The sequence below is a fragment of the Carcharhinus amblyrhynchos genome, chromosome 5, assembly GCF_965287045.1.
Source record: "Carcharhinus amblyrhynchos chromosome 5, sCarAmb.v2.hapA, whole genome shotgun sequence".
NCBI classification, from domain to species: Eukaryota; Metazoa; Chordata; class Chondrichthyes; order Carcharhiniformes; family Carcharhinidae; genus Carcharhinus; species Carcharhinus amblyrhynchos.
In genome coordinates, this window is record NC_137328.1 from 1,846,923 (window position 1) to 1,866,202 (window position 19,280).

Here is a 19,280-nt window from a genome sequence, read left to right on the forward strand (position 1 = left end):
AAGTGTTGTTTCTTGTGCGCTATACAGACAAATCATAATGTAAATAGAGAAGAAAAAGAGAGTGCAGAATGTAGTGTTACAATCATAGTTAGGGTGTAGAGAAAGAGCAACTTAATGCGAGGTAAGTCCATTCAAAAGTCTGATAGCAGCAGGGAAGAAGCTGTTCTTGAGTCAGCTGGCACGTGCCCTCAGACCTTTGTAATTTTTTCCCGACGGAGGAAGGTGGAAGAGAATATATCTGGGATGCGTGAGATCCTTAATTATGCTGGCTGCTTTTCCGAGGTAGCAGAAAGTATAGATAGTGTCAGTGGATGGGAGGCTGGTTTGAATGATGGACTGGGCTTCGTTCTTGCTGTCTTGGACAGAGCAGGAGCCATACCGAGCTGAGATACAACATGCTTTCTATGGTGCATCTGTAAAAGTTGGTGAGAGTTGTAGCGGACATGCCAAATGTAATGAGGCCACACCTTGAATAGTGTATCCAGTTTGGTTTCCTAGTCTGAGGAATGACATTCCTGTTACTGAGGAAGGACAGTCTTGCTACTGTTGGAGTCCAACGAAGGTTCACCAGACTGGTTCCTGGAATGGCAGGACTGACATATGGAGAGAAACTGGATCGACTGGACTTGTACTCACTGGGATTTAGAAAAACGAGATGAAGTCTCATCGAAACATATAAAATTCTGATGAGACTGGACAGGTCAGATTTGGGAAGAATGTTCCCGATGTTGGGGAACTGCAAAACTAGGGGTCACAAACTAAAAATAAAGGGTCAACTAGGTCTGAGATGAGGAAGAACCTCTTCACTCAGAGTTGTGAACCTGTGGAATTCTCTACCACAGAAAGCTGTTGGGATCAGTTTGTTAGATATGTTCAAGAGGGCACTGGGTGTGGTCCTTGCAGCTAAATAGAGAGAAAGCTGATCATGTACTGAAAGTGCATGATCAGCCATAGTCATATCGAATAGTGATGCAGTCTTGAAGGGCCAAATGGCCGACTCCTGCTCCTATTTTCTATGTTTCCTCCTCAGGTCCTAAAACGTATTTTTGGTTGCCTGGATATCTAAGTCAATCTGTAGCGCGCCCAGGGATCCAACAAAGAACTTTAATTTTTGGCAGACACCCCAGCTACGACTGTAACACTACATTCTGCACTCTCTCCTTTTCTTCTCTATTTACACTATGATTTGTCTGTATAGCACACAAGAAACAAAAATTTTCGCTGTATACTAATACAAGTGACAATAAATCAAACCCTCTGTGATCTTCCATATTTTTAAGAAGACAGCAAAACAACAATAATATAGCAATTAAAATACCACTCCCATCTCCTTGAATAAGTAGAAAATAAGAAATTGCCATGACTATAACGTATTCTTAGTAGCACTTCTCTTGTTCCTCACCACCTATGGATGCTACTTGGTGCACTTCCTCCTCAAGGCTTCCAGCACATTCTCAAATTTGAATCAGTTTCATATCTTCTAGGAAATAACTGGGACCAAATGATTTTAAGTGATGGTTTTCTTGCAGTTTAACAGGGAATCAAATATATATTTAAACCAATCCCACTCAATGTAGATATGCAAACTCAATTACAACAAAGAACAACACAGCACAGGAAACAGGCCCTTCGGCCCAATGAGCCTGCACCTCCATTTTAACATTGTGAGTGCCCTCTTCTACCTATGGATTAAGCCAGGTGTCTCAGGGAAGAACTAAAGACAAAACCTGTGACAGCAAGAAGCTAACATCATGATATAGATTACAGAGCTAAATTTTCAGAGATCTCATGCCTCCTAGTAACTGGCTGAGCAACTGGACTGCCAGAAAACCTGCATACCTATTCAATTCAACAGCTGTGTAGCTGTATGGCTTATAAGCAGAAATCTTGTCTCAGTTAATGGGTGAAGAATGGAATAACATGGGTCAAAGGTAGAAAGGATTAACAAAGTCATTTTAATTCTACAGTAAGTATGAGCAATATAGGAAAGTCACAAGGAAGAGTACGCAGCTAGATTCAAACCAAAGACCCAGAGGTGAAAGGATGATGTTCCCATTTTCACTTTAATCATTGTTCATTTCACACCTCTTCAGGGAATCAACAGAACAAAGTTTAAGGTTAAATTAACAATGCTGAAATAAGGTTCACATTCACTGTTAATTAGGGATATATATGTGCAGTTAGTCCTCTTACGTCATAGCAAAGAATAAACAATAGCATAAAGGAATTAAAAGGTTGAAAATGAGTAAACTATACCGGAGAAGTAGAAGCGGGTCACAAAGGCCCTTCCACTGTGATTGCATGCTGGCCAGCCAACTGGCGGTCAAGCAATGGAGATGATCAGGAGCAGTAGCCCACTGTGACCAGGAAGCTGGTGTTGTGGGTCCACAATATGGCTCTTGGACTCAGCATGCAATTATCAGTCAGTTCTATGCAAAATCATTAGAGGTGTTTAAGATCCAAACAACACAAATGTTCCCTCTAGCCCAGTTAGCCAACCCGTCATTTGCCAGTCACTACTCATGCATCCACTGACCCAAAGCAAAACCTTGAAGTCTGTGGAGCCGACTTGTGATCAATGCAGTCAAGAATCCGGATGGTTTCAACGTTTGGTGTTGGCTTCTACATATCCTTCTCTACGCCACTCGGGCATCTTCCTTCAGGCTGAAGGAGGAGACCTTCTTTGTTTTGACAGGGTGAGTGACAAACTTCAGTTTCCCTTGGGTTAGATACAAATGGGTGGGTATGAAAGTGTGGATGTTGGGACATGTGAAGACTCCAGATTAGCGGAGCAGGCTTGAATGGCCTACTCCTGCTTCTAGCTTACATGGCGAGAATGGCTATAGCTTTATCAGGGGTGCTATAGGCACAGCAGACCCACAAAGGTCTGAATGCCAAATTAACACTTGCATGAAACTGGCCCCAGAGGCTGCAGCAGGTATCTGAGAGGGTGATCTCCATAGTATCAGTGTTGAAATGGTTCTTGTATGTTTCCACAGTAGAAGAGGGCCTAGAACATGAGCAGGGGTGGTTCCACATTGCCATTTTGACATCACTGAAGGAAGAGGCAATGGAGTGGGTTAGCCATTGGGCAAGCCAATTCATCACAGAGTGTGAGGCCAAAGTACCTATTGGGAAGAACAAACCCCACAGGTAATGGACACTGGGAGGAGCCACAGGTAAACACAATGGATGGTCATGGGTTCAAGTTTCAAATGTGTCCAAACAAGAGCCAATTCTAGGTTTTGGTCTGAGAGGTTCACATCAGACTGATCTGTTTTCTCTCACAGGTGAATCCAACCAGCAGTCAGACATCATTTGTTCTCGCCTATTCATATCGGGACCTCAGAGGTTGCAGCATCACATCCTTGCCCTGCACTTTCCACCAGCTCAGATACTGTCAGTGGGTATGCAAGCAGGTAGTGATTCAGTGTTACAACCTGGTACCAACACCACACAAATGCCAGACCAATTACTGAAGGCTGTGACAGCTGAGGTTTCTGACACTCAGAGCAGCAGGAGAGACCAGGCTCCTGCAGTGGTCCTTAAGGCGACAGATGCTGGACGCTCAGTATAAGGCATGTGAAGATTTGGTGGCGATTCCAGAAGATATGCATGCCCAAGCTCAGACAGTGGGAAAATCCATCCAAGCCACAAGCACTGTGGTCACTTCTCGTCTGATCAGTCCACCCTTGTCACATGACCTCCTTCAATGAAAGACTGGCATTTCTCCTGGACAGTCAAATCCAGCAAGGCCACTGGTGGCTGTCGGTGATTGGTGTTTACATCCACAAGCCATCACCTTGCTCCTGAGTGAGAGTTCATGTCAAGGTGAGTTTACGATGAGGCACCAGGGTATCCTTCACAGGTAAGTAAAGGAGATACAAGTGTACTTTATGACAGTGGAGGAGCGACAGCCATCTGCAAGTATGACCTTCTCTGAGGGCATTCCTGATGACAAGGGTTCTCAGCCCTTCTGCCAACTGTTCAGAAGTCTCTCAGGTGACCAAAACTCTCTCAGCCTCAGGCATCCCACCCAATCACACAGCAACATAGACAGTAGACTGCCTTTGCTGGAGTTGACAGCGAAGGGAAAGCACAATGTAGAAATGCTCAAAAAAGATTTAAAAAATCACTAACTGCACTTGGGCTTCTCTGTGAGAGAACAGGTGAAGGTGTGGGTCAGTAGCAATGTGGTGTCAGGCATTTAAGGAGATGTTTCATAATGATCTGCAAAGATACATTCCAAGGAGAAAGAAACACTCCAGGAGACTAACGCATCATCTGTGGCTAACGAAGCAAGTTAAAGATAGTGTCAAATTGAAAGAAAAACCGTACAATTGTGTATCTGTCTTCACTATGGAAGACACAAACAAGACCCCAGAAATACTTATAAATCAAGAGGTGAAATGGAGGCAGAAGGAGCTTAAAATAATTGCAATCACCAAGGAAAGTGTACTGAAAAAACTATTAGAATTAAAAGCTGACAAGTTACTGGGACCTGAGGAACTTCATCCCAAGTCCTAAAAGAAATGGCTGCGAGAGAGGGTACATGTATTTTGCTATAATTTTCCAAAATTCCCTAGATTCTGGAAAGATTCTAACACATTGAAAAATAGAAAATGCAACTTCTCTATTCAAGAAAGGAAGGAGACAGAAAGCAAGTAACTAGGCCAGTTAGCCTATCATTGGTATTGGAAAAATGCTAAAGTCTAAGGAGCTTGCAGTCGGACACTTAAAAATATTAAGACAATTAGGCAGAGACAATATTGTTTTGCAAAAGGGGAATCATGTTTGACTAATTTGTTAGAGTTCTTTGAGGAAGTAACAAGTGATGTGGATAAAGGGGAACCAGTAAAAGTAGTATACCTGGATGACCAAAAGGCATTTGACTAAAGTACTGTACCATGGGTTACAGTACAATATAAGAGCTCGTGGCATAAGGGGTACTATATTATCATGGACAGGACAAAGGATTGATTGTCTAACAAGAAGCAAAGAGTAGAGAAAACAGGGACATTTTCAGGTTGGCAAACTATAACCAGTGGAGTGCTGCAAAGATCAGTGCTGCATCCTCAACTATTTAACAATCTATATAAATAACCTGGATTAAGAGACTGAATGTATAGTTGCTAAATTTGACACAAAGATAGGCAGGAGAGTAAATTGTGAGGAGGACATAAAGCGTTTCTAAAAGGGATGTAGATAGGTTAAGCGAGTGGCCAAAAAATTGGCAAATGGAGCATAAATGTAAGAAAATGTGAATTTGACCACTTTGGCAGGAAAAACAGAAAAACCGCATTATTTAAATGGAAAGAGTGCAAAATTTGACAATAAAAAGATGATCTGTATGTTCCAGCACATGAATCATAAAATGTTGGTATGCTCGTGCAGCAAGCGATTGGGATGGCAAATGGAACATTATTGGTTATTGCAAGGGGAATAGAATATAAAAGCTAAGAGTAACTAAACTTATTAGGAAGGAGTAATAAAAGTATGAGAGAAAGATCATATCTGTGTACGGTTTTGGTTTCCTCATTTGAGAAAGAATATAAGTGCATTATAAGCAATTCAGAGAAGATTCACTCAAGTGATTCTTGAAATGAGGGGGTTATCTTGTGAGGAAAGATTGAACAGATTGGGCCTGTATCCGGTGGCGTTTAGAAGGATGAGATAATTTAAGAGGAATTGACAATGTGGATGCTGAGAGACAGTTTCTCCACGTATAAAGACTAGAACTAGGAGACACAACTTAAAATGAAGGGGTCTCCCATTTATTTTGTTTCTCTCAGAGGATTGCGGGTCTATGGAGTCAGAGTTATTGAATATTTTTAAGGCAGAGTTAAATAAATTCTTGATTCTTGAGCTGAGGAGGACACTGGGTTGCAGGGGTGTAAAATAGACAGTATTACGGTTGATAAGGGGGATGTGCTGGATATTCTTCAGGGGCTGAAAATAGATAAGTCCCCTGGTCCGGATGGGATCTACCCTAGGATTCTCTGGGAGGCTAGAGAGGTGATTGCAGAGCCTCTGGCTCTGATCTTCAGGTCGTCATTGGTCTCTGGTGTAGTCCCGGAGGATTGGAGGATAGCGAATGTTGTCCCATTGTTTAAGAAGGGGAACAGAGACTTTGCCAGGAATTATAGACCGGTGAGTCTTACTTCTGTTGTGGGCAAGGTTTTAGAAAAAATTATTAGGGATAGGATTTATAGTTATTTGGAGTGTAATGAATTGATTAGAAATAGTCAGCATGGTTTTGTAGCGGGTAGGTCGTGCCTTACTAACCTCATTGAGTTTTTTGAGAAGGTGACCAAAGAGGTGGATGGGGGCAAAGCAGTTGACGTGGTATATATGGATTTTAGTAAGGCGTTTGATAAGGTTCACCATGGTAGGCTTCTGCAGAAAATGCAGATGTATGGGATTGTGGGTAATCTAAGAAGTTGGATCAGGAATTGGCTATCAGATAGGAGACAGAGGGTGGTGGTTGATGGTAAATATTCATCATGGAGTTCCGTTACGAGTGGTGTGCCTCAGGGATCTGTTTTGGGGCCACTGTTGTTTGTAATCTTTATTAATGATCTGGATGAGGGTATAGTTGGGTGGATTAGTAAATTTGCTGATGACACCAAAGTCGGAGGTGTGGTAGATTGTGAGGAAGGGTGTCATAGTCTGCAGGGAGACTTAGATAGGTTGCAGAGCTGGGCCGAGAGGTGGCGGATGGAATTTAATGCGGAGAAGTGTGAGGTAATTCACTTTGGTAGGAATAACAGATGTGTCGAGTATAGGGCTAACGGGAGGACTTTGAATAGTGTGGATGAACAGAGGGATCTAGGTGTATGTGTACATAGATCCCTGAAAGTTGGGAATCAAGTAGATAAGGTTGTTAAGAAGGCGTACGGTGTCTTGGCGTTTATTGGTAGGGGGATTGAATTTAGGAGTCGCAGCGTCATGTTGCAACTGTACACTACTCTGGTGCGGCCACACTTGGAGTACTGTGTGCAGTTCTGGTCCCCACATTACAGGAAGGATGTGGAGGCTTTGGAGAGGGTGCAGAGGAGGTTTACTAGGATGTTGCCTGGTATGGTGGGGAGGTCCTATGAGGAGAGACTGAGGGATTTAGGGTTGTTTTCGTTGGAAAGAAGGCGGCTAAGAGGGGATCTTATTGAAACATATAAGATGATTAGAGGTTTAGATAGGGTGGATAGTGATAGCCTTTTTCCTCGGATGGAGAAAGCTAGCACGAGGGGGCATGGCTTTAAATTAAGGGGGGGTAGCTACAGGACGGATGTCAGGGGTAGGTTCTTTACCCAGCGGGTGGTGAGGGATTGGAATGCCCTGCCTGCTGCAGTTGTAAATGCGCCTAGTTTGGGGGCGTTTAAGAGATCTGTGGATAGGTTTATGGACGAAAAGGGATTGGTATAGGCTAGTGGGTCATTGTTTTTGTAACTGGTCGGCGCAACATCGTGGGCCGAAGGGCCTGTTCTACGCAGTAATGTTCTATGTTCTATGATTAATGGGGGTGAAAGGGTATTGGAGGTAGACAGGAAAGTACAGTTGAGGCCACAATCAGATTAGCTATGATATATTGAAGTGCAGTAAGAAGTCTCACAACACCAGGTTAAAGTCCAACAGGTTTATTTGGTAGCAAAAGCCACTAGCTTTTGGAGCGTTGCTCCTTCGTCAGATGAGTAGGAGTTCTGTTCACAAACAGGGCATATAAAGACACAAACTCAATTTACAAAATAATGGTTGGAATGTGAGTCTTTACGGCTAATCAAGTCTCAAAGGTGCAGACAATGTGAGTGGCGACAGCATTAAGCACAGGTTAAAGAGACATATATTGTCTCCAGACAGGACACAGAGAGATTTTGGAAGCCCAGGCAAGTCGTGGGGGTTAACTCTCCTGTCACTTACTGTCCTGTCTGGAGACATACACATCTCTTTAACCTATGCTTAACGCTCTCTTCACTCACACTGTCTGTACCTTTAAGACGTGATTGTCTGTAAAGACTTGCATTCCAACCATTTTCTTAAGTTGAGTTTGTGTCTTTATATGTCCTGTGTATGAACAGAACTCCTACTCACCTGACGAAGGGGCAGCAAACGCTCTGAAAACTAGTAGCTTTTAGAATCATAGAATCCTACAGTGCAGAAAGAGGCCATTCAGCCCATCTAGTCTGCACCAACCACAATCCCACCCAGGCGCTATCCCCATATCCCTACATATTTACCCACTAATCCCTCTAACCTATGCATCCCAGGACACTAAAGGGCAATTTAGAATGGCCAATCAACCTAGCCTGCACATCTCTGGACTGTGGGAGGAAACCGAGGCACCCGGAGGAAACCTACACAGACACAGGGAGAACGTGCAAATTCCACATAGACGTGACCCGAGCTGGGTTTCAAACCCAGGTTCCTGGAGCTGTGAAACAGCAGTGCTAACCACTGTGTTACCATGTCGCCTTTTGCTAGCAAATAAACCTATTGGACTTTAACCTGATGTTGTGAGACTTCTTACCGTGTGTTTGCCCCAGTCCAATGTCGGCATCTCCACATCATGACTACTTATTGAAGTGAAGCAGACTCGAGGGGCCAAAAAGCCTGCTCCTAATTTACATGGTCAGATAACTGAGTCCCCTGATATTGCATGCAATTTCTATCATTCAAGATAAACACTCACTTATGCAGAAAATCTTCACGGCAGCTGTCACCAATGTCATCATCATTCAAAAGGGTATCCTTGATCTGAATCAAATTAAAATTCAACTTAATATTACATCCTTTCATCCTAAACAAGGTAGTAGTAATACAAATATCATCACTCCAAACATCTAAATGCAAAAAAGGCTAAGAGAGAGAAAACAAGGATGAATAATAAAGAATTTCAATTATCAAAAGAATATAAATTCATGAGAAGGATGTTAATATGAGAATTACAACAGGAAAACTTTGAAATACTTTACAAACAAAGCAAGGTTGCTATTTATTGTTAATTTTAAGTACCTCAAAGCAGAAGATACATGGGAATCATTCAAAAGAGGAAGCAAACCCATTGCTTCCTTACAGGAATTAAAAGGGAAACAAGCATGAGGCTTTGGTTGTAGATCTGAAACCGTGGAAACTTGAAACTTAATACTTGAACTCCATTAATCTCATGCCAATTAATATTATTATTAATAAGGGCAGAGATAACAAAACACATGCGCCTGACCATGAGCTTTGATTTCATAATTACATATGTAAAATTAGATTAATGGAAATATAAAATATGGGAAAGAAAAGAAATAATTTGCTGTTAATAATTTAATGCAAATGTAATGCAAAAAGCAGAAACAAAAATGTCAATCTTAATTCTAAACAGTTAATTAGGGAGGATAAAATTGCAAAAAGATAATTTTTTTAAATTAAGTTTAAAATATGCACAAATAATCGCTAGAAAGGCAAACTGCAATGGAAATGAGAAACTGCAATGAGCTTTCAGAAAAGCATTATAAGATTAGACAATGTTCACATTGCTGAACATGTAATGTGTCTTTAAGATGGAACCTCTGAATGGTGTAATGATAATTATAAGCTATTTTCACTGCAAAATGCTTTAGGAGTGTTTTCTTACCATTAAATGGAGAGGTAGGGTATGCTTGACAGCTTACATGAAAGAAAATAGTGGTTAGTAACAAAATGCTTTGTAAAATGCTATGTTCAAATAAACAAAGTAATAGGATCAAATGAAATAAAGGAAATAAAATGGCTTGGAGGGGGGAGGGCAGGCAGCGTCATCTATGATCTGTAACAGTCATGCTGCAGCCAAAAAGCCACTACTTCCAGTGTTACGCAATGGCAAGTCCTGGGCTTAAACAGCTGCTGTGGGTAAATTGAAATCAAAGGGTAAGGTGTCATGAGACTGCTCTCAAAAGCATTAGCAAAAGCCCTGGAAACAGTTCGCAAATCACATCACAGACTAAAAAACATTGATAAAGATGTTTTTCCTGTCACTTTCTCAACCTAATCTCCAGCTTCAAATTTATTCAATTTTATTTCTTTGTCCCTAACTCCTTTGTGATCCCTAACTGCAACTTTGAAAATTTTATATCTTTCTCCCTGATAATCCACTTTGGTTTAGTGACAGCACTTTCACAAGAGTCAGAAGTTTGTTGGCTTTAAGGTCTATTCTAGGCACTTGAACATATTATTAAGTTGTAGGTGCATCTTTCACATACAATGTTAAACCAAGATCCAGTTTAACCTCAACTAACATCAGTCAAAATAATTACCTGGTGCAATTTTGGCACGATTCAAATAAACATAAAAAAAAAAGGAGTAGGATTTGGTGATTTAAGCCCGCCACGCTATGCTCATGGCTGATCATCCAACTCAATAGTCTGTTCCTGCCTTTCCCCCATATACTTTCATCCCTTTAACCCAAGAGTTATATCTAACTCCTTCTTGTTTTACCTCAATTGCTTTATGCGAATTCCACAGGAACACCACTCATTGGGTAAAGAAATTTCTCCTCTGAGTAATAATCTTTTCATCTTTTAGTTTCTCTCAGAGTTCAGATTTTATAAATAATTCAAATTCAAAACTCCACCCAATATTCCCATTAAATATTTTAATACAGCTGGATCTTTTTTAAAAAAAAGTTCCGATTATATCAATCATCAATTGTTATAGAAATGAAAAGTTTTCAAAATTTGAGTTTTTCAGCAGTTTCAAAATTCCTATGAATTTGATCATGTCAGAACAGGCAAATGGCTTCCCCTCCTTTTTAAATTCATTCACAGGATTTACTGCTAGAAATGCCCAGCATTTATTGCCCATCCTAACAGCCCTCAAAAAGATGGTGGTGAGTCACCTTTTTGAACATAACTGAGGATTCCTGGGCAATTTTGCAGAGAAGTTAAGAGTCAACCCACCACATGGGTCTGGAATCATATATAGACCAGGCTAGCTAAGAACAGCAGATTTTCTCTCCTGAAAGACCAAACCAGTAGTTTGGTCTTTCAGTAGTTTTACGGACACCATTACTGGGTTTTTAATTAAATTTAAACTCCATGCTTGCCATGGTGAGATTCAAACTCACCATGTTTGTCCTGGGGCCATTTTCCAGGCTTCTGAATTCCTAGTAAAGTAACAATCACTATGCCACTGCCCCACAACTCGCTACCCTTGATTCACCTCCAATATTGCAACATTTTCTAGTCAGAATCAACTATTTCAGATAATTATAAACAAATAAAAATGTTATAAGTCAACAGTAATCAGTAGGTGAAGCCAAGTGATTAAAACACAAAACTATGTACTTGGTTTTTCATTTTATTAGACAAGCAGTTCACTTCCCTGTAGGTAAAATGATTAAACTACAACTGTTTAAATCTCTGGTTTCTGAAGAGGGGAATTTTAGTTATGTTTTTAAATGAACTTCCCTATATTAGCAAGATTGTCAAACAAAGATGAACCAATGTTCAGTTAAACTTGTAAAAATAATACAAGGACATAAAGGATTTTAAGTTATGTTTATTTATTAGTCTCAAGAAGGCTTACATTATCACTGCAATGAAGTTACTGTGCAAATCCCCTAGTCGCCACACTCCAGCACCTGTTTGGGGACACTAAGGGAGAATTATAGCATTGCCAATGCACCTAACCAGTGCGCCTTTTAGACTGTGGGAAGAAACCGGAGCACCCAGAGGAAACCCATGCAGACATGAGGAGAACATGCAGGCTCCACACAGACAGCGACCCAAGCCGGGAATCGAACCCAGGGCTCGGGCGCTAACCAATGTGCGATCATGCCACCTTTATACTACATTGACAATTTACGTTGATGATGTATGGTCATGACTTAACAAGAATCTGAAAGGTGATTAATACATTTGAAGAAATTGCATGTTTTAACACAAATTGAATTTTACTCCTAAGAATTTTAGGTCCATTCAGTAGGTCCATTCAAAAGTCTGACAGCAGCAGGGAAGAAGCTGTTCTTGAGTTGGTATGTGACCTCAGATTTTTCTATCTTTTTCCTTGATGTAAGAAGGTGGAAGAGAGAATGTCCGGGGTATGTGGGGGGTCCTTGATTATGCTGGCTGCTTTTCCCGAGGCAGCGGGGAAGTGTAGACGGAGTCAATGGATGGGAGGCTGGGTTGTGTAATCGATTGGGAAACTTGATCTTAGGATGGCACAGTGGGTTAGCACTGCTGCCTCAGCGTTAGGATCTGGGTTTGATTCCGGCCTTGGTCACTGTCTGTGCATTCTCCCCATGTCTGCATGGGTTTCCTCTGGGTGCTTTGGTTTCCTCCCACAGTCCAAACGTGTGTAAGTTTGGTGGATTGGCCATACTAAATTCTCTCTTAGTGTCCAAAGATGTGCAGGTTAGGGTGGATTGGCCATGCTAAATTACCCCTTAGTGTCCAAAGATGTGTGGATTAGGTGGATTAGCCATGCTAAATTACCCCTTAGTGGCCAAAAATGTGCAGGTTAGGGTGGATTAGCTATGCTAAATTACCTCTTTGTGTCAGGACGATTAGAGGGGTAAATAAGTGGGCTGATGGGGCCTGGGTGAGATTGTTGTCAGTGCAGACTCGATGGGCCAAATGGTCTCCTTCTGCGCTGTAATGATTCTATTCAATTTTAACCACAAACTTACTTGAACTTCTTCTAGAACCCCATGTGTTTTCATTGATGAAAATAATTCCATGACAGGTGTTATTTCTGTTGTCAGGAAGGAAATAATGCTCTGTCCCTATGAGAGAGAACAGTACATATAAATAGTAACCATCAGAACAATAATGGAATATAATTTAAGACTTAACGTTCTAAGATATACTTTGAGGGTGATAATAGAAGAGAGAATGAGAATGTCTGAATAAAGTGCATTTGGGTGTTATTACAAATATTAATGCCATCAGATGTCTGTGGAATCTCAAGACAGATAGATTGATTTCTGGAGACCAAAAACATCAAGGAATATGGAGATATGATGGGAAAGTAGTACTGAGGCAGATGATTACTCATGAAAAAACTGAATGGCAGAGCTGGCTTGATGGGCTGAATGGCCTGCTCCTGTTCTTAAATGGCTCCTTATATAATTGAGGAAACTCTCCTGATGATACAGTGAATTGATCCAAAGAACAGTCGAGTTATACACACAAGGTAGTTTCAGAACCAATTTGTTGATCTATGTTGGGTTAGTTCCTCTCAGCCAATACAACAGTAGGGTATAATTAGTCTCAGATTACAGGGGGGGGAAAATTGGAATTGGGTGTCAGGGTCAAGCTCAGCCGAGATGCCATTACCCCCTTCTCTATGGGGAGAAAATTCGTCAATTTTTGAAAAGCAATTTTTAAAATCTTTCAAAGACATAAGTACCACTGGCTAGGCAAGCCTATTCCTAATTGCCCTCGAGAAGATGGTGGTGAGCTGTCATCTTAAATGACTGCAATCCACATAGCATAGGCACATCCACAGCACTGTTAAGGAAGGAGTTCCAGAATTTTGATCCAACAGTGAAAGAACTGCTGATATATTTCCAAGGATGATGAGCATCTTGGAGGGAAATTACAGGTGGTGATGCTCACATGCATCTGCTTCCTTTGTCCTTCTAGGTGGTAGTGATCGTGGGTTACGAAGGTATTGTCGCGGGAGTCTTTGTGAATTGCTGTTATGCATCTTGCCGATGGCAGAAACTGCCACTGTGCATTGGTGGTGGTGGAGGAAATGGATGTTGAAGGTATTAGAAAGGGTGCCAATCAAATGGGCTTTTGTCCAGGATGGTGTTGAGCTTAGGGGAGTCAAGTCTGCAGAATTACCATCCTCTGACCTAATCTTAAAGTCACAATATTTATATGGCTGATCCAATTCAGTTTCTGCTCAATTCTAACCGCCAAGGTGTTGATAGTGGGGGTTTCAACCACTATTGCCATTGAACACGAAGGGCAAATGGTTGCATCCTCTCTTGTTGAAGATAGTCATTGCCTGGCTTTTGTGAGATGTGAATGTTATTTGCGATTTATCAACACAGGCAGGAATGTTGGATAGTTCTTGCTGCATATGAGCATGGACTGCTTCATATCTGAGGAGTTGCAAATGGTGCTGAGCATGGTGCAATCATAAGCAAGCATCCCCATTCTGATCTTATGATGGAGGGAAGGTCATTGATGAAGTGGCTGGAGATGGTTGGGCCTAAGACACTACCCTGATAAACTCCTGCAGTGATGCCCTGGGGCTAAGATGACTAACCTTCAACAACCGCAAACATCTTTCTTTGTGTTTGGCATGGCTCCAACCAGTGCCAAGTTTTCCACCTGATTTCCACTGACTCTAGTTTTGCTAGAACTCCATGATGTCATATTCTGTTAACTACTGCCTTGATGTCAAGGCAGTCACTCTCACCACCAGTTAGCTCTTGTTTGGACTAAGACTAGAATGAGGTAGGGAGTTGACTGGCTGTGGCAGAAACTGAGGGCCAGAGAACAAATTATTGCTGACTAATTGTCACTTGATAGCACTGTCAACAACTTCCATTACTTCACTGATGACCAAGAATAGAGTGATGGGATTGGCCGGGTTGGATTTGCCCTGCTTTTTGTGGATAGTAAGAAGTCTCACAACACCAGGTTAAAGTCCAACAGGTTTATTTGATAGTTTACTATCAGGACTTCAACCTGGTGTTATAAGATTTCTTACTGTGTTTACCCCAGTCCAACGCCGGCATCTCCATATTTTGTGGATAGGATATTGCTGGGTGAGAGCTGTACTGGATAGTTTGGCTAAGGGTGCAGCTAGTTCTGGAGCACAAGTCTTCAGTATTATTGCTGGAATGTTGTCAAGGCCCATAGTCTTTGAAGTATCCGGTGCCTCCAGCCATTTCTTGATATCACATGGAGTGAATTGAATTTGTTAAAGACTGGCATTTGTGATGCTGGGACCACAAGAGCAGGCCAGGATGTTGTTTGTTGACTCTCTCTAGGTTTCCCTACAGCACACAATATCCCTGAAAATAAGGACAGGAAACCTCTTCTTAGATCTCTCAATACAATTCTACAAACGATTGTTAAGAGGTAGCAAGGAACGGCGAGAGTGCTTCCAGTCTCGCTTCCTGCCATTTCCTCCCCTCCTGTGTAGAATTGCCTGTTTTTATTTTCTACCTCCTCCAATGCTTTAAGCCTGAAGGTGTAATTTCGGCTATCGCTAGATCCATTGCAAATCAAACTTACTTTGATAATAAATTTCTCAAATAGTTGGTTATTTTCCAATTCTAACCATTGCAGTAAACTGACAGGCAATTTACAATATTCCATGCTTCCTTTACAAAAAGTGATTAATAGTAAACTTAGCAACATAGAAATCCATGCTTGTCCATGGAAGATGAATATTGACAAAGGTTTCATAAATCACTTCTGATAGCAATTATTCTAAATTTAAACTGTCCATCAATTCAATTATTCAGTGAGACAGTCAAAAGAACTAAGTCAGTCAGACTTGGAGACAAGTAAACATCAGTTTAAATAAAACAATGAGTAGTTTAAACCCTCACAATTTAAAATCAAGAGAAGGTAAATAAAATGTCAAATATTTGAAAGACTAATAAAGGCAACACTTTGAATTTAATTACTATTCTCAGCAACACCTTTTATGATATTCTCCTACTTGACAGGAAACAAACTCTTTCTTTTCAAATAGATATGGTTTTGTAATAAAACATGTGCTGAACCACATTACATGGCAGATTCCAGAGCATCTGTAGCAACAACCTCCATGGAGAAGCTTGCGAATGGCAGGATGAAAGTCATTTATCACCAGTAGACTTGCTAATTTGTTCCCAAAGAATATTTTTTTTTCTGACAACAGCTAGGCTAAAGCAAACTCAGACAATCCAACCAGCACCAGTCATTTTTATTGCTTTTCTAAACACTGCTTGGTCCTCTCCCACAAACGTTCATATAGGAGCCTAAAGAACACGTTAGCAGACTTTCCAAAACTGGGGAATGCATACCAACATGTATGCTGTCCTCCTCCTCTTTCTTTCTCATGACTGATGTAAAGCAATTATAATTTAATATTCAGGTTGTTAAGCCATATAATGATGCCTGGAATTGCAGAGTAAATAGCTGTGATGTCTCCATTGTGTTTGGCATTGAATCACTATATATTTCACAATGTGCTCTGGGTGACCACAGTAGCACACTGGAGAGGTTTAATTTTCCAATTGCACATCAATACACCCAACAGCCATGCTGTGAAAATGAAGTTTCAGGTTGCCCTGGAGTTTCAGGGATTGAAGTCAGTGATCTTTTGGATGGTCCTTTCACAAGGTGTTTGCAGCTCTTGTAAAACTCCATCACGTTACAACGTTTAGGTGTAGTGCATTCGAGTGTGGCTACTTGCAGTCGATAGTGATGTAGAGTACTCAGCTACAGAACACAGCAGGACAATTGCTAATGTCTGAAACACTGATGCTGATATTCTTCAGTTGATATTTGCTTTTCTCTGGATTATATTTAACTCTTCTTTTCATCCTGACTGCTAACATTCTAGATCACTGCAGAAGATTAACATTCTCTATTTGTGCTTTCAAGCATTGGATAACTATTTTTGCTGTCATTGCCTTCAGGGTTCAGGGACTAATTGTAGATCTCTTACTATCACCCATTTGTGAAGAAATATCTCTGAAAAGGCTAGGATCATACAGCTGAAATCTTCTAGACTGCATGACTCAATTACCAAATCAACATTGAAGAATATGAACAGAAAGAAAGCTCCAATTGTAGGGTCTCCTCTCAGAAGAGGCCTGTATTTAACCAGCGATCACCATCCTGCTGTTTCCGGGTACCACTGTCTACAGGAAAAATCTTCGAAATAGACCCACATAGTTCAGGACTGGCTGTGGGGTTGATACATTTTGTAGATTAATAAATCAAATGGCACATTGCCTGCCCCCCCTGCTTTCTCCATTACTCCTAAATAGAAGAAATATAGACTCACTAATATTTCTCAATCATCTTGTGAATCATAAATACCTACTTAAGATACTGGTTAGTTTCTGTAAATTCAAGGTATGAAAATTATAATACAAATCATTTACTTATTCACATATTTAAACAGACTCACCTTATACATCCATATCCGTCCTTTCCTAATGATGTGAGTTAGTCTGTCCACACACAATCTGTGCAGAGGTAAGTAGAAACTCAGTTCGGTTTGAGGCAGTATCACTGACAGAGCATAAGTACTACGATCACCGTTCATGTTCCCATCAAATATCAATGAGATAATGATTACCCCTTTCTCCGAAAGTACAAAAAATTTGACGTCAATAGCCCCACTTTTGGCACTCCGAAGAATCTCTCCATTTAAGGTGTGGTTTGCCAAAAATGTTATTTCTCCATCACTTAGCAGCAGCTGTTCACATTTTGGAGCCCAGATGTGTCTCACTCTCGGACCAAGAATGTTGTCCCAGTAAGCAAAAGTAGCAGCCAGCAATGGTGATCCATTGTCCAAGGAAATCTCTGTTTTTGCAACAGCAGGAGATTGAGGTGGGCAGGCAGAAGACATTCTGCAGTTTAGCTGCCACTGATAAACGCATCAATCATTGAACATCTATAAGCAGTCCCTAGTAAAGAAAAATGAAATATACAGAAATCATTTTCCAATACAAATTAGGCAACAGTTAGAATTCCACAATCGTTCACCTGCCCAAAATATACCACTTATTTCCTCTGTCCAGACCCAGTCACTTCATCTTGACTCTTCCCATCTCTATCGCTCTGGATTCTTTGTTTCAACTCCTTCTCTAAATTCTCACTTCCTCCCACCCCTTAACTTGCAATCTCCCTCAATTTATATCTCCCCACCTCCCAATCTCCCTTGTTCACCCCTTCCCCCCCGTTTCCCTCTTCACAATTTCCCAACCCAGTCACACCGCACTACACCACCACCCCCCCCCAACCTCAAGTCTCTCCCTACTGCAATATCTCATGCCCCCAGTCTCTCTCCCTCTTTCTCATCTGGTATTATCTCCCCCCCTCGCCACCCGGCCACATTTCTTTCCCACAGCCCCACATCTTTCTTCCCCCTCCCCCAGCCCCCCACATCCCTGCCCCCCCCCAACCCTCCCACGTCCCTGCACCCCCCTCCCCAACCCTCCCACGTCCCCACCCTCCCCCCAACCCTCCCACGTCCCCGCCCTCCCCCCAACCCTCCCACGTCCCTGCACCCCCCTCCCCAACCCTCCCACGTCCCTGCACCCCCCTCCCCAACCCTCCCACGTCCCTGCACCCCCCTCCCCAACCCTCCCACGTCCCTGCACCCCCCTCCCCAACCCTCCCACGTCCCTGCACCCCCCTCCCCAACCCTCCCACGTCCCTGCACCCCCCTCCCCAACCCTCCCACGTCCCTGCACCCCCCTCCCCAACCCTCCCACGTCCCTGCACCCCCCTCCCACGTCCCCCTCCCCAACCCTCCCACGTCCCCCTCCCCAACCCTCCCACGTCCCCCTCCCCAACCCTCCCACGTCCCCCTCCCCAACCCTCCCACGTCCCCCTCCCCAACCCTCCCACGTCCCCCTCCCCAACCCTCCCACGTCCCCCTCCCCAACCCTCCCACGTCCCCCTCCCCAACCCTCCCACGTCCCCCTCCCCAACCCTCCCACGTCCCCCTCCCCAACCCTCCCACGTCCCTCCCATCCCCTCATTGCAACCCCCCTCATCCCTCTCCCCACACCCGCTCTCACCGTTTTCTCCCTGTCCCTCTCTCTCTCTCTCTGGTTTATTTCTCTCTATTTCGGGATCACTGTCAACAGGAACCGTCAACGTCACATCCGGGTCCCCAGAGGGGGCGGGGCTAACGGTGTTAACGGCTCCGGGTTTTGGGCGGGGCCCGGGGGCGGGGCGGGGCCGGGCCGGGGGCGGGGACCGGGGGGCGCGGTGCGGAGGTCGTGAACGTGTCCGGGGTCCGGGGTGCGGGTGGGGGCTGTGACCCCCGGGCCGTGTCCCTGCGGCCTGCCCTCACTCGGGCCGCCGGGCTGGGGTGTTCCCTGAGGCGGGGGGACCCGCTGTGTGTGTCTTTGCCCGGCCGGGAAATCCAGCCGTGCCTCAGTATTGTCCCCACCCCGGGGGGGGGGGAGTGTTCATAGTGTCACAACCCCGTTACACTGACACTAATCAGTCTCACCACACCAGGGTTAAAGTACAACAGGTTTATTTAGAATCTCCAACTTTCGGAACATAAGAAATAGGAGCAGGAGGAGGCCATTCAGCCCTTCGAGCCTGCCCCGCCATTCA

The 19,280-nt window shown here is 43.0% G+C and overlaps 1 protein-coding gene across 1 annotated transcript in view; it reads right to left on the bottom strand.

Moving 5' to 3' along the window:
• c9orf72 (C9orf72-SMCR8 complex subunit) overlaps window positions 1-18,803 on the bottom strand; it is a 35,391-nt gene extending 16,588 nt beyond the window's left edge. Inside the window, exons 1-4 of the mRNA XM_080188309.1 lie at window positions 18,731-18,803; window positions 17,110-17,611; window positions 12,647-12,742; window positions 8,684-8,748 (exon numbers count right to left, since the gene is read on the bottom strand). Coding sequence (XP_080044435.1) covers window positions 8,684-8,748; window positions 12,647-12,742; window positions 17,110-17,553 — 605 coding nt within the window. The 5' untranslated portion in view covers window positions 17,554-17,611; window positions 18,731-18,803. The remainder of the gene's footprint in view (window positions 1-8,683; window positions 8,749-12,646; window positions 12,743-17,109; window positions 17,612-18,730) is intronic.
• Window positions 18,804-19,280: the final 477 nt, after the last annotated feature.